The sequence below is a fragment of the Heloderma suspectum genome, chromosome 2 (genome assembly GCF_057233095.1).
Source record: "Heloderma suspectum isolate Gila_16-S chromosome 2, 16-S_ref, whole genome shotgun sequence".
NCBI classification, from domain to species: domain Eukaryota; kingdom Metazoa; phylum Chordata; class Lepidosauria; order Squamata; family Helodermatidae; genus Heloderma; species Heloderma suspectum.
Window position 1 is genome coordinate 233,006,401 of NC_139459.1, and position 14,104 is coordinate 233,020,504.

The 14,104-nt window shown below is 46.2% G+C and overlaps 1 protein-coding gene across 1 annotated transcript in view; it reads left to right on the forward strand.

The window, feature by feature from the left end:
• The window catches only part of GIPC1 (GIPC PDZ domain containing family member 1), a 52,425-nt gene extending 41,442 nt beyond the window's left edge, over positions 1-10,983 (forward strand). Inside the window, exons 8-9 of the mRNA XM_084838468.1 lie at positions 1,213-1,348; positions 8,802-10,983. Coding sequence (XP_084694594.1) covers positions 1,213-1,344 — 132 coding nt within the window. The 3' untranslated portion in view covers positions 1,345-1,348; positions 8,802-10,983. The remainder of the gene's footprint in view (positions 1-1,212; positions 1,349-8,801) is intronic.
• The last annotated feature ends 3,121 nt before the right edge of the window (positions 10,984-14,104 follow it).

Genomic DNA, 14,104 nt, shown 5'->3' on the forward strand with positions numbered 1-14,104 from the left:
CTCCAGATGTTTTGGGCTGCATCTCCCACCATCCCTGACCATTGGCCATGCTGTCTGGGGCTGGTGGTAGTTGTAGTTCAAAGTACCAGTAGGGCAGCAGGCTGGGGAAGGCTGATGGAGACCCTTCCGCCCGCCCCCCCCGCCACCACCATCATATTGAAAGGACAAGCCTTGAATTCTGCCTCTCAGCACAAAACATGAGTGTTGCCTTAGACACAGGAAGTAAAAACATTAAAGGTTTCCCCCACCCCCTTCTGGTGTATTATCTGGGCTTAATCAGATGTCTTTATGGACCTAGCACTAGTACTGCAATATCCCTTCCCCATACAGTGGAGGCAGGAGGTAATCCTGCAGCAGGGTGCTGTTTTGCAGTGGGGTGTGTGTGAAGAGGGTGAGATTGCATAGTCGGTGCTGAATATGCACTGCATTATTGGAGCGGGGGAGATCGAGTTTGGAATTAGTGATGGTAGGGATGTGCCTGATCTCGTCTGATCTCGGAAGCTAAGCAGGGTCAGCCCTGGTTAGTACTTGGATGGAAGACAGCCTGGGAATCAAGCTTCCTGCATTGATTAGGGGGTTGGACTCAATGGTCTTGTAGGCCCCTTCCAACCCTATGATTCTATGAGAGAAAACATGATGTTCAAGCTTGTTGAGGTTCTATGGGATGGCGGTGGAGAGAATTAAGTGAAAATGATTCGCCAAATGGCGTGAGATTCTGCAGGGACCACAGTCATGAGAGTTTTACAATGCTAGATGAGTGCACCTGTTAGACTGGTACAGCAGGGAGTACTTAGTCTTAGAAAAGGGGATGGGCAAGAAGAGAAGACACATCCTGTGTATAAAATAACATATAAAATGCTTTTTAAGAATGTAAGAGTCCTGCTGTATCAGAACAAAGTTCTATGTAGTCAAGCACCCTGATTCCAGCTGTGGCCAGGCAAATGCATCTGAAAGTCTTAGCACAGCCTTCCCCAACCTGGTGCCTTTGGCCATGCTGGCTGGGAATGATGGGAACTGCAGTCCAATGCATCTGGAGGGCACCAGTTTGGAGAAGTCTGATCTAGCAAGACACTGAGGTAATGCCTTCTTATATGTCCCTTCCATCAGGTATTCCAAAGGGTATACTTTCCTTTGAACTTGGGGGGCGAGGGGGGGTCATTGTTGTCCCAGTTAGCTATCATGGTAACAGCTGTTAAATTTGCCTTTTTAAAGCAATCTAAAGCAGCAGCTGGCAACGCAGTGTGCAGTAATGAATTCCACATGTTAATTCTGCATAGTGAAGAAGCAGCGGTTTCTTTTGTCTCTTCTCGGGTGACTTTTTTACAGTGGCGCAGACAAGAGTGAAAAGGTGAGTGGGAAAGCGTGGTACAGGTAACAACAAGACATACCCATGCAGTCACAATCAAAATAGCACTAACAAGCATTACAGACCTGGCAGCAGGGAGGAGGAAGGGAAGTCACTTTTCACCAGCAACTCAAATGTTCTGTTTGAACGTTTAATGAGAGATCAAGTGTGGTGTAGTGATTAGAGAATTGGACTGAGACTCGGGAGATCCAGGTTCTAGTCCCCATGGGGCCATGAAGCTCACTGAGTAACTTTGGGACAGTCACTAACTCTCAGCCTAACGTACCTCACAGGGCTGTGGTAAGAATAAAATGGAGAGGAAGGAGGACTATGCAAGCTGTCTTGGACTCCTTGTAGGATGAAAAGGCAGGATATACTAATTATTATTTCATTACTACTACTACTACTACTACTAATTTTCCTTGCAGTCTCAATATGCTAGCTTGGAAGACTTTGGCTGGATCCTGCCTGACAACTGAATCACCCTGCACATTCCTAGTGTGCAAGGAAAAAAGAAGCAGCTCCTATTTGGATAAATCCAGCTAGCCAGCCAGATACAGCACATAATAATTCAGCTAGTTATGAGGACTGACATGATGCTTCATCTAGCCACAGGATCAGTGTTTCCAGTCCAGCTGTGCTAGACAGCCAGTCCACAGCAGCACCCCCGGCCAGGAGTCAAACAATCTCCCCACTCAGCTCTGATTAATGGCCCATCTGCCCATGATCATCCCCCACCCTGCTAAATAGGTTCCTTTCCCCACGCCCAGCATCTTCCTACTGTCTACTGTACCCATAGGCAATTCAAGCAGACCTGTCTCTAGGTGGGTATGCACTCATATGGATAAATGTAATGTGTGGACCTCACAATCATCAGAAGAGTCAGCAACTAATGCTAGTCGAAACTACTTGCCAAAGGAGGGAATTGGCCCTAAGTTCTCATACTTGAGGGCATCCGGCATTTGACACTCTGACCTGATCTCCATGTATTGGGAGGGGCATTGGTACTCTGGAAAGATAAGCGTAGGTTGGAAGTTTCCAAATCCACCAAAGAGGAAACCGGAGCACAACTGAGATGTCTTCGCAGTAGGTGATGCATTAAGAGGTGCGATGCTCCTCCCCGAAACACAGAGCCTGTGGCAGCCAGCCAGTCTGTCATGCGTTCAAAGGGCTGGTATAACTCACCTGCTCCAGTTGTGTTCTTGCCTTATAAGTATAATCTGCAATGAACTAGAAAAACTTGCCTGTGTGTAAAAGCACCCAGTGTTCCTGCTGAGGCGGGTCACTTTCAACGTAATACCCGAGCAGGCAGGGCTGAAACCATCCGTGCCGTCAGGGCTCCAAGCAGCACTGTTGGGAGAGCCAGTTCAACTACCTGCGTGTACACACAGCCACCTGTTTGGGGCGGGAGGCCCCAGTTACGCTCTATGCAGTGCAAAGTGGCTGTTCAAACGCTTCCTTGCAAGCAGCGATGATGTTGCGCCACACATCAATCCATTTCAGAAAGGCATGCAATGATGTGCCAGAATGCAACCTGTGAATGGGATGTACTCAGATAATCAGTTTGCCATGAGCAGAGTCTTAGCCAGAGTGAATGAAAAAAGACTGTGTGATGCAATGCGCACAGTGCTTATGTCAATTGGCATGGATTCTAGAGCAGCCTTCCCCAACCTGGTGCCTTCCAGATGTTTTCAACTACAACTCCCATCACCCCATCACCTGCATGATGGGAGTTGTAGTCCAAAACATCCGGAGGGCACCAGGTTGGAGAAGGCTGCTTGAGTGTGGCCCCGCCATCTGCTAAAAAGCAGCACAAAATAGCCGATTCTTAACGACCAGAGACACTGACCACTAGGTGGGGCCATGTGTAATTTAAATTTAGAGCATAATGTAGCAAACTGTAGACTGGATAGAGCTGGGGCAAAGCATTATCTGTCACCTGAGTAGTAAGTCATACAAGTGACACAGTACCTGAGCTCCCCTTGCAAAGCCCCATGTTCAAAACTAAGACCAGGCTCCTTCTCACTGGTTTAAATTCATGTGGCTCCTGTGTACCCTGGTAGATGCTCTGATCCTGTGCTTGAGACCGACCACCAACCTGCACAACGACCTTTGATAAACAGCAATAGGTCCTTCAGGCTAGACAGACCTCACCGAGTTCCAGGACATGGGCTTGAGGGCACATGATACAGTGACGTGGTTGAAGCTAAGCAGGTTTGGTCTGAACAGGACTTGGATGGGGGACTTCCTGGGAACCCCATGCATGCTGCTTTGAATTCCACGATGGAAAAAGTGTCATGAATGGTACATGTATTACATTTACATCACACCTTTCCTTCACGACGAAACTCAAGGTGGCAAGCATATGGGTGCCAGGTGATCTCCCATGCACTGACCAGACCAAGACACAGCACTTCATCAAAGTAGCTGTATCGTGTGCCTTCAGACCATGTGCTGGGACAAAAATCAAGTGTTGCTGTAATTCCTCTTGATGGGTTAGGCAGGGTCAAGAGCTTTTTTCTGCCGAAGCTCTTTGTTCATTTAAATTATTTATTTACTAAACGTACAACTGGGTTTTTTTTCTCCCCCAAAGTAGTTTACAACATAAAGTGACCACCGTTAAAACGTAGCTGAAGTGTGTCATCAGTTCTCATAATAATTCAGGCTGTAATCCTATGCACACTTATCTGGTAGTAAATCACATTGAACTCAGTAGCGCTTATTTCTGAATAGACATGTATAGAAACACACTGTCGGTTGATTATGAATTATAATAAGCTGACTTGGATGCTGTTGTCCATTCAGTGGCCATACCATCAGGTTCCTCTTGCACAACCCAAAGATGAAAGAGTTTTCCATTTATAACCTGGGTAGATCCAGGATCTCTCTCCCTCTCTCTCTCTCTGAGCAGCCTGTGCTACTGTGAAAGGTCTGCATTATAATATTGAACAAGAAAATATGTTAAAAATCATATCCACTTACTGCTAATGTCCCCTGAATTTTCTACATACTACTGAATTAATGCCATACATTTTCATCATACAGGCAATCTGGAACACTGGCCAAGGCCTCTTGTAGCTTTGACCTTAGTCCTGCCTCCAATAACACGTGTTTTCAATAACAAGGTGTTGTTGTTTCCCATCCAGAGATTCACTGCAGTTGTTAATGCTTGCCCCTGACCTCACATGGCCACTTTCGCACACTGAGGTATCTGTTGAGAAAGGTCAGCCAGTAGCTGTTGTTGATTTCTTTTTCCATTTGCGAGAAGTCAGATGCATGTCTTGATTCTATGTGAATGAATTTGGAGCGATTGAAAATGGGCATACTTAATGTTGTATAAAATACAACGGAACTCCTAGAACAGCAGAGCAGCACTGGAGCCACAAAGATTTAAACCTGTGAAAGATAATCCACGCCATCATGCAGGGTTCGGTTCTTAGGATGATCAGATGCAAATGAGGATCTGCCCATTGTAGCGTTCCTGCCCATCATTGTGTAGAAGAGGGAATCTCAGTAGGTACACATTGTTCTCATCCCTGCATGATAACCTGCACCTTCAAAAATACCGTCTTCTACACCACTGTTCAAGGCAGTCCCTCATGCGACCCTATGTTCTCCTCTACTGCTAATTTTCATAGTAATGAACTGGGAGCTCACATTACAAGCCCAGTCACTCCGGGAAGAGGCTTCTGTAACACCTGCCTTCATCAGGGTATCTGGACACCCCACTGCTTGGAGGAACTCATCTAGCTCAGACCTGAGCCCTGTATGAATAGAGCAGATGGTTGAATGGAACCCAAATCCCAAGCTATCGAGTCCTAACCTGGATTGATATCTCCCGAATAAAGTCAATTTGATGCTAATTCTTATTTCTAAAGAGGCAAGAGTGTTCAGTACTGTACAGAATATACAAATGACACAGTCTCTGTGGCTTAACAATCCGCATTGGGCAGAGGAGACACTGCAGGGGGAAAGAGGTGGATAGTGGCAGGTGGGCCGGCACTGGGGTTCACTAAGGCAAGCAGAGTTTACTTTAGGAAAGACTTGTTTGCAGAGCTGCCTACAGGAGAAGGGGGGAATAGATGGTCTGATTATTAAGAGTAGCTTTACAGGGATGTAGTAGGAGAGGCTCTCCCAGGCATAAATTCTGACTTCCAGAGTGTGGCATATGAAATACGAAAAACCCCTTGTTTATATACAGCCTCGTACACTGGTAAATAAACGTGAAATGGTCGTAGTGGTTTCCATGGAACTGAGACAATCCTTTCTGGAGACTAATTTGGAAACCTGAAACCTGGGGCTGTCTTTCCCCCAAATGACAGCTGAGTTGGAGACTTCCCATGGGTCAGCTGAGGAGAGTGGAACTGGGAGCCTTACAGTGCTTTTGCAGGAACCTGCTTATGAGCACATCCGTCTGAGGCGAAGGACTTGAATGACAATGAATGCATCAGCACAGCCTATACCACCCTTATTAAGGGATCTGTGGGGACACATTGTGCCTCATCACAATTCAAAGCTGCACGGCATTTGCAGCGTACTGCTCGCTCTCTTTGTACTAGCATGGCGTAGTCTTGCTCATGTTTCAGCTCTGCTGTTCAAGGTAGCCTAAGGCAAGTCAGCAGCCTTCTCCAACATGAGGCCCTCCAGATGTTTTGGGTTGCTGGAGCTGATGGGACTTGAAGTCCACAGCATCTGGAGGGCACCAGATTGGTGAAGGCTGTCCTAGCTCAACCCTCTCCATCTAGGCCTCTGATATGAATACAGTGATAATTACTCGCCATACAGCAACTGAGATAGGGCTGTATCCAATGTTAGTTCTACTTAGAGGAGACCCACTGAGATGAATGGGACTTAATTAGTCAGACCTAACTTAAGACCCAGTCACTGAATGGGTCTATGCTAAGTAGGACTAACTCTGGATGCAACCCATAGCGTATGTAAACTCTAGAAGAGTATTATACAAAAACGAAAGCCTGAGATCTAGCAGAGGCTCATACTGGAGGAAGGGGAGGAGATTATCTTCGCCAGTTCCCCCTTCCTCACGTAGCCCGTACCACCATGCCACATGCATATGATGCAGTTGCTTTGCTGAAGCTAAGCAGGTTTGGGTCTGGTCAGTGCCTGGATGGGAGACGTCCTGGAAAACCACATGTACACAGCCTTGAGTTCCATGCTGTAAGAAAAGCAGGATATAAATATACTCAATTAAAAATGTACTACATGTTTCAGAGGCTCTGCTGACCCCCTGGAGCAGCTTTTCAGGGAGCTGCAGGAGGAAAGGGGAATTGGTAAAGATTATCACCCCCACACTCGCCTTCTTCCACCCATGGATAGTCTGAATCCAAGCCAATTATAATAATTCCAACCCAAACAGGTCTCCTAACAGTAAGCCCAAAAAATATTCCCCTCCAGTCCCACGCATAACAGGATAAGATAGCTAACTCTTAAAAAGCCAAATTTTGCAACATATCCTATCTGTACTGAAGCTTGCTCTGCAAAAACTTGCTCTGCAGTTCATGGCTAGCAAAAACATATCTGGTGTATTTTGTGCTTGTGCCGGTGTTGTGAGAAATCACGACATATCAGAGCCTCCTACCTGAAGAACTATCTGCCTCCTTGAGGCAGGCTGGCTTTTGAAAAGGCCAAGCCTCCCTTCTCAGGATCTAACACCTATCTGACTCTGTGCTGGGGTAGCGGAATGATGCAGACCATGCTCACGCCACTCTGATGTGTACCTAGCAACTGCTACACATCAAGATCTCACACCAAGAATATTACCTGCCTCCTTGGCCCAGGCCCACGCATCATAAGACAGAAAGACAGACAGACAGACAGACAGACAGAAAGAAATGTAGCCACACCTAATGATTTTCAGTGATAAACAAAAATGCTAAGGGGATCTCTACACCTCAAGTTTATTGCGCATTCATGGTTGCTCACTCACTGAATTGTGCAGGTCCATTACATGACGTCGTTGTTGTCCAGTCATTATTCCACTATTTCCTCCCACCTATCCCATGTTTTCCTCAAATGAAGAAAAATGGGGTATTTTTCCAGATATGCGCAAATGGAGTGCATGTCCTCCCCGTGTATTTCCCCCTAGCGTGAATGAAGCACCGAGTGTGATTGTTGGGGGCGTGGTCATGATGTCGAAGGTGGTGACGAAGGTCTGATGAGTGTTCAGCCTTCCTGCTCCTGCACCATTTTGGCTCCTCACCATTTTCAGCCTTCCTGTTCGAAACAGAGCGGCAGACCGGCAGACAGCAGCAAAGGGGGGCGGCAGAGCAGAGGAGCAGCAGAGGGGCTGAGTAGCAGGGACTGGCCAAAAGAATGGAAGAGGGAAGCGGGGCCCAGGGAGATCAGTGCGGGGGGCTGTCCGCATGTCAGTCCCCATCCACCAGTAATGTGCAAGGGGAGGGAGAGGGGCAGAAACCCAGGAGCAAGTTTCGTTGAACCTGGAGCGCGTGTAAGGCCTCTTCACAGAAATATAGTGCTATGGGAATGGCCATCGACAGAGAAGGAAGTGCGTGTGAAGGAAATCAGTTGTGATCCTGCACTTAGAAGCGGAAAGCTCCATTTTAAATGCAGGATTTTAGGCTGGTATAGAAATCCCCTAAGATGCATCAAATCCTGATGGATCACACACCCCTTCTTCTTTGGTTTCCTGGCAAAATAAGATCACTGGCTTTCAATAAGTTCTACTTCTCAGGATCTACAACTTGTGCGTTATCTCATTTTTCACTTTGTGGGCAGCAAAGCAAAATAGTGTGCCAGTTTCCTGTGTTGTGAGAAATGGTTTCAAGTTAGGAACTCCTACCTGGAAATGTTTATAACATACTTTGTTTATGTAACTCTTGACCATCCCATGCCAACGATACTGTCTTCAAACTCCCTTTGAATTTCCCCTTTCCCCACTTTTTGGTGTGGTTTTGCTTGTCTACAACTGTCTTAAATCTTCTTTTAAAATAAATGTCTTCTCAATCCAAGGATGGAGCACAGTTGCACAAACACAAGCTGAAGATATGTAAAACCACCATAGGTGATTGATAGATAGGTGCGTGACTGTATCTGACGCAGATGGGAAATTGGCTTACCTGCCATACAGTTACCTTTTATACCAGATAGAAGCATCATTAAAGAGCAATGGGGATGGACAAACACGGGACAGCAAACAGAAAGATAATTTGCATGTCAACACTGTGTAAAAGCTTATGTCATACTTTCCACCACTACAAACTGGGGTTTTACGCTTTAGTGGAAATGCTTACCTCTCTTCAAAGCATTGCAGCTTGAACCACATGAACCCAAATTCCACTCGTGCTTGCGTGAATCCCCACGTGTTTTCACTGGGAATAAATCAAATGTAACTTGGGACTGGTCTATGGTAAACCTACAGTATAGATAAGCCACAAGACTAAATTCAATTCTAACTCTCACTGCCCTGTATCATCCCCAGCACCGCTTCTCCTGCCCAATCTCTCCACAGCCCTCGCAGCTGTTGGCCCAGTAATCTCGGATCCGCTTCACTCGGGCGCACAGCGCGCCTTCAGCCCTGCTTCTTGTTCACCCGCTGAAGACAACTGCTCAGGTGTGACCGCAGGCATAACTCACCTCGCTTGGCTTATCTGCATTTGGAGGACAACGTTGATAAGCGGCCCGGGGGTGTTTCTTGCTTAATCTTGTAAAGGAAAGTGAACATTGCAAGCTCACCTTCACTGTAACATTAGAACCTGCTCAGAACAAATCACTTCAGCAGGGTGGATTTTCAAAGCCTTCTTTGCTTCCCTCATGCCCAGCTGACCCTGCAACTGTCCTTTCTGTGATGTTTATGTAACCTCTGCTGTGTGGGTCTTAGGGGGCTTAGTTGGAATAAAGGTTGTCACGATTCCCACTGAACACAATGTCTGTAGTTGTAGCAACCACAATTATAAAGCAGCGTACAGCCATTTCCAGAGCTAAATGCCCAAGTACATTTTAGTACAATGCAGCCCATAGTCCTTCTGAGCCCCAAAGAGAAAACCTGATAATCTTTGTTTGCAAATTTTGCAGCCAGTCCAAATGTTCCTCTATTCTACTGAGCTGCTGAATGCCTCAGAGCGGCTTCCCTACAAACAGCTTTAGTCCCCAAAAGACAGGACAACTGGTGCTTGAAGAACATAGCCCTGGAATAATTCAAATCTAGCAAACCATACCAAATACGCTGCAAAAATGTTCCCCCATCCCCTTGCTAATTAAGCATGCATATACATCAATTTACTATATAAGAGCCCAGAAATATTAATATTATTCAGCTCCTCAGCAGAACCAGGTGACTGACTCTCCCCACTTTCTCAGTCCTCCTTCTAGTTCCAGGTGATTCTACCCTTGCATTCATGGGGGTTGTATTTACATAGATAGTGGTTCCAGGAAAAGTAATACATCAGTGCAGGCCAGAGATACATTCCACCTTCATTGTCTGCCTGTTGGTGTCAGGGCACCCAGGGTAAGTGTGTCTGTGGTACCCAGATCTAAAGGAGTTGGTGAAATGCTAAGGCCCAGGGCCAGAATGACAGTCAGTGTCCCCCCATCTTGCATGCAGTGTTTATAATCTGGCCCTGCCCTGCCTACATCAAGCAAGAATGTACTGCTGTTCCAGCTATTCTTTCTTAATGGATTATTTTATTAATGGAAGATGTGGTATGGGAAAACACAGAAGGGATATGAGTTGAAGATGATGATGCCTGGACCCCCATAAAATTCTGTGAACAAACCAGGGCAATGGTGTCATAAAAGCCTCTTCTGGAAGCACCCCTTATTGTCTTTCATTTGTAACCTTCCTGTGTTTTCCCACAATGTCTTCTGTCCTTTTTCTTACCACAATCTGTTAAGGAGGAACTAGCTGCAGTCACTGCCTTTTGATTGGTAGCACTAGGAGCCATCCTTCTGGAAGCACCCTTAGACTCCATTCTATGTCAGGCAGGCAAGAAGGCGTTTCTTGAGCCTTTCTACACAAGGCTTAATTGTGCGCTTGTGACTGCTCACTCATGGTAGTTTGTGGGTCCTTTATATGATGTCATCATCCTCCAGGGCCTCTCCCGCTCTTTGCAACCATTACCGCAGTTTTTTCCTAGTGAGGAAAGTCTGGTATTATTTTAAAATGGTGGAATGAGAGTCTCATGTAATTGTGCAATTCTGCTACATGACAGTGCCATCTAGTGGCTTTATAATGAAATGTATAGAAAGGCAGAGGAAGTAAAATCCTGGGGGGAAAGTATGTGTAAAGGAGCTAAGGATGTCAGAGGAATGCAGTTGGGGGTGGAGCTCAATGAGCTTTTGTTGGCTCAGGCCCCTAGACTCCATTCCATCTTCTACCAGCTGGCCTGACTCACTGTACAAGTCAGTGTCGCTGGTGGAATTTCCTTTAAAAATATCTTTGCTTAAAAAATATTTGCAGAAATTACTGCTGTAAATTGTGCAAATTTGCATAATTTGCACAAACTGCAGGCATAATTTGCACAGATTATACAAATTTGCACAATTTACAGCCAAAAGCTGTGCAAATCGTGCAAATTTGTGCAATTTACAGCCAAAAGTTGCACAAATCTCTATTTATGCAAATTATGGCTGAGACAAAAAAAAATACATTAAAAGTCCCCAGCGCTATGGGAAATTGCTTGGCTTGCAAAAGCAATTCAAGTTGGGTGCACCGCACAAGTCCAGCATGCCCAGAAAGGGCTGGATTTCCCGGCGACAGACATCCCCAAAAGGAGCTGATCATAATCCCACAAAGAAGCAGAAGCCCGTGTAAAGCCTCATGTAGAAATGCCCCCTGTCTTGTCCTCTCCTAAGCCTGACAAGGATGGGCAATGCGTGGCCCTCCAGATGTTACTGGACCTTCCATCATCCCTCACCATTGGCTACACTGGCTAGGCCTGAAGGGAGTTGCAGTCCAGCACATGCTCCCCACCAACGCGATAGCTTGGGCGGTGCTTTTCTGCTGTGCGCTGATACGAGCCCTGCCTAGCTCTGTTCAGCGTGGTAAGAGAGAAGCCATCAGGAGGAAACAAGAAGAGCAATGAGAGACCGCATTCCTTCAGCTGTGGACTCAGGATGAGCAGCCTGCCAGGTGGAGGAGGCATGGCAGGAGAGTGATGCAGCGTAGAGGTCACCTGCCAGGGGAGAAGGATGGGGCTTTCTTCATGTGACCCATACATATTCTGGGGGGAAGCAGGCTCTGCAGAGTAGTGAGTGGGTGGGGGGCGGGGGAGGGAATGCTACTTTGCAGTCAGGAAAGAAAGATGGGCCAGGCAGGGATCACAGTGAATGTTTCTGAGATGATGACTGAAAAGCTGGAAGATACTGGAATCTCTGTTACAGAAGAATATGCTCTGCCTATTCCCCCACTCCTCTCCTAAAAGTTTTGCCTCAGAGACAAGCCCGCAGCTTGGTTCAATGACTCCGAGACCTGTTCCCCATCAGGGCTGACAATTCTGGGCTAGATGACTTCCAGTGTTTGAATTGTAAAGCCGCTCCTATATCCTTGGTGAGGAGCCACGCTCCACCCTCTGTCAGAGCGAGGCAAATACAATGGTATTTGGGGAACATCTGCCACTGCTGCCCCTCTCCCCTGAACTCTGGCCCAGGAAGAAACCACAGCTGGAGGGAGGACAATGCCAGCAGAAGGGCCAGCACCAGAAGGAGCAGCTGGCCCTTGCCCAATCCATAATTGCCCAGGGAGATGTTGGTCTCCAGGTTGAATCCTGGCTCCACTCCAGTGACAATCCCAGAAAGAGAAGAAAGGTGAGTTTTCCCATCGATGAAGGAAGAAAATCCGCTTTCTCATGCTGTGATGGACTTGCTCTGTTGGCATGTGGTAAGCCTCGAGATTGGTGTGGATGGGTCAGCCCCCCCCCCGCCATGTTTGGAGAGGGAGGGGCGTGGTGTAAATGCCAGCTGGATTCTGTAGAAAGGAGCAAGAAACTTGATAATGAGTGAGGACAAATAAGGGAGAAGGAGTGTCCTTCTGGCAATACATCTGCAAAACATTTGCCTGCCTCTTGTACCTGTGGGTTCTCTTTCTAAGAGGCAGGAATCTTGTGCCAAGCAGACCTATTAAAAGCACCTACTCCAATGTGAGCAGGGGGAGGAGACATCATCCTCTGCATGTTTACTCAGAAGCAACTGGCACTGGGTCAAGCTGGGCTCACTCCTGACTAATAAGTGTGCACAGCACTACATCTTCAAGCCTCAGTCCTGAAAACAATTAGCTTCCAGGGAATGTCTAATTAGCAGGAAATCATTTTAATCATCTTACAATGAAAGACATCCTTTCGGCTTGTGTTTTATTACAAGTCAATGGCAAGAGCAGATGTGATACTGCTTCCTGAAGACAATTAGCTTTCTGATCCAGCAGCAGCAGGTAGGGATTCTGAAGAAATCCGCAATGGATTCAAATGAGTTCAGATTTCTATGAATCTGAGATGTGAATTCCACAGCAGACTGGCTTTTTCCAGGTCATGCCATTTCTGCAGATTTGTGGACCAGTTTTTCATGGGGGGGGGGCGGTGTTGTGGTAATTTGCATTAGTGCTAATGCACATTAGTGCTAATTCGCATTAACTAATGTACATTTGCGCAAGTGTGCATTAGCAGAAATGTGTATTGCACTAATGTGCATTAGCACAAGTAGAATTACATTCTGGTTAAAAAAAAAATCCAATTCCATCAATGAGTGGATGATGGAATGAAAGACACCTGACAACCCACAAAACACAGACAGAACAGACTTAACCAGATCCATACATCCCTAGCAGCAGCCATCTGATCCACAGGCTTCTAGTCAACTCCAGTTAATGACTAACCTGCCTGTGAATATCCCTGAGGCTATGATAAAGAAGCAATAAAGAAGAAAAGAAGATCAAAATCTAGTTCTGGGCCAGAGTTCTACCACAAATCCACAGGGTTGCCAACTTTTTTCCCCTGATGAGATTTCTGTGATTTTAAGAGCTACACGTCACTCAGAAATGTATCAGGTGAAGCTTTTTATCATGTCAGATTTATCTACTAAGCTTAAGAAACATCCTGATTTCCTTTCCTTTCCTTTTTTGGCTCTTGGAGAATCCTTAACCTGGTTCTCTTGGATGTCATACTGTTCTGGCTTTGCTTGAATCTGTTTCTACTTCATCTTCTTGCCAGGAAAATTCATCTTCTCTTGCTACATTTTCTGATAGAATGTCTTTCCCTGTCCCCTCTCCTTCCTTTTTGCTTCCCTGATCCCTGAAATTTAGAACATAAGCTAAAGAAACCTATCCTTTTGGGACTTCTATTAGTCTGTAAAATATTGTATGCAGTGATGGTATTTTAGGTTAATTAAGAACCATAGATGCACAGCACATAAATGCACAGCAACTATGCAGAAATTAAGTTGGCAAGTATATGAAAGCAGTGATTCTCCCCATAAACACCTCAATTCATACTTTCCATATCCACCCCACCCTAGTTCCATTCCACATTCTGCTCTGGTGAACAACAGCCCCCACAAAATACTTCACTATTATTCCCATTTTACAGGAGATGGGGAACAATGGGCAATGGTGGCTTGTAGGGTGATTAGATGCAGCAGAGGGCATCACTATACCTTGCACCATGGTGCACAAAAGGGCAGCAGCTTGCCCTATCAAGCTGCACCGGCTGGAATTCCTTTTTCTGTACATCTATTAAAGTTACAGGAGCCCCTGGTCTCCTTTGCATCTGGTGGTCATTGTAGTGGCTTGCCCTTTAA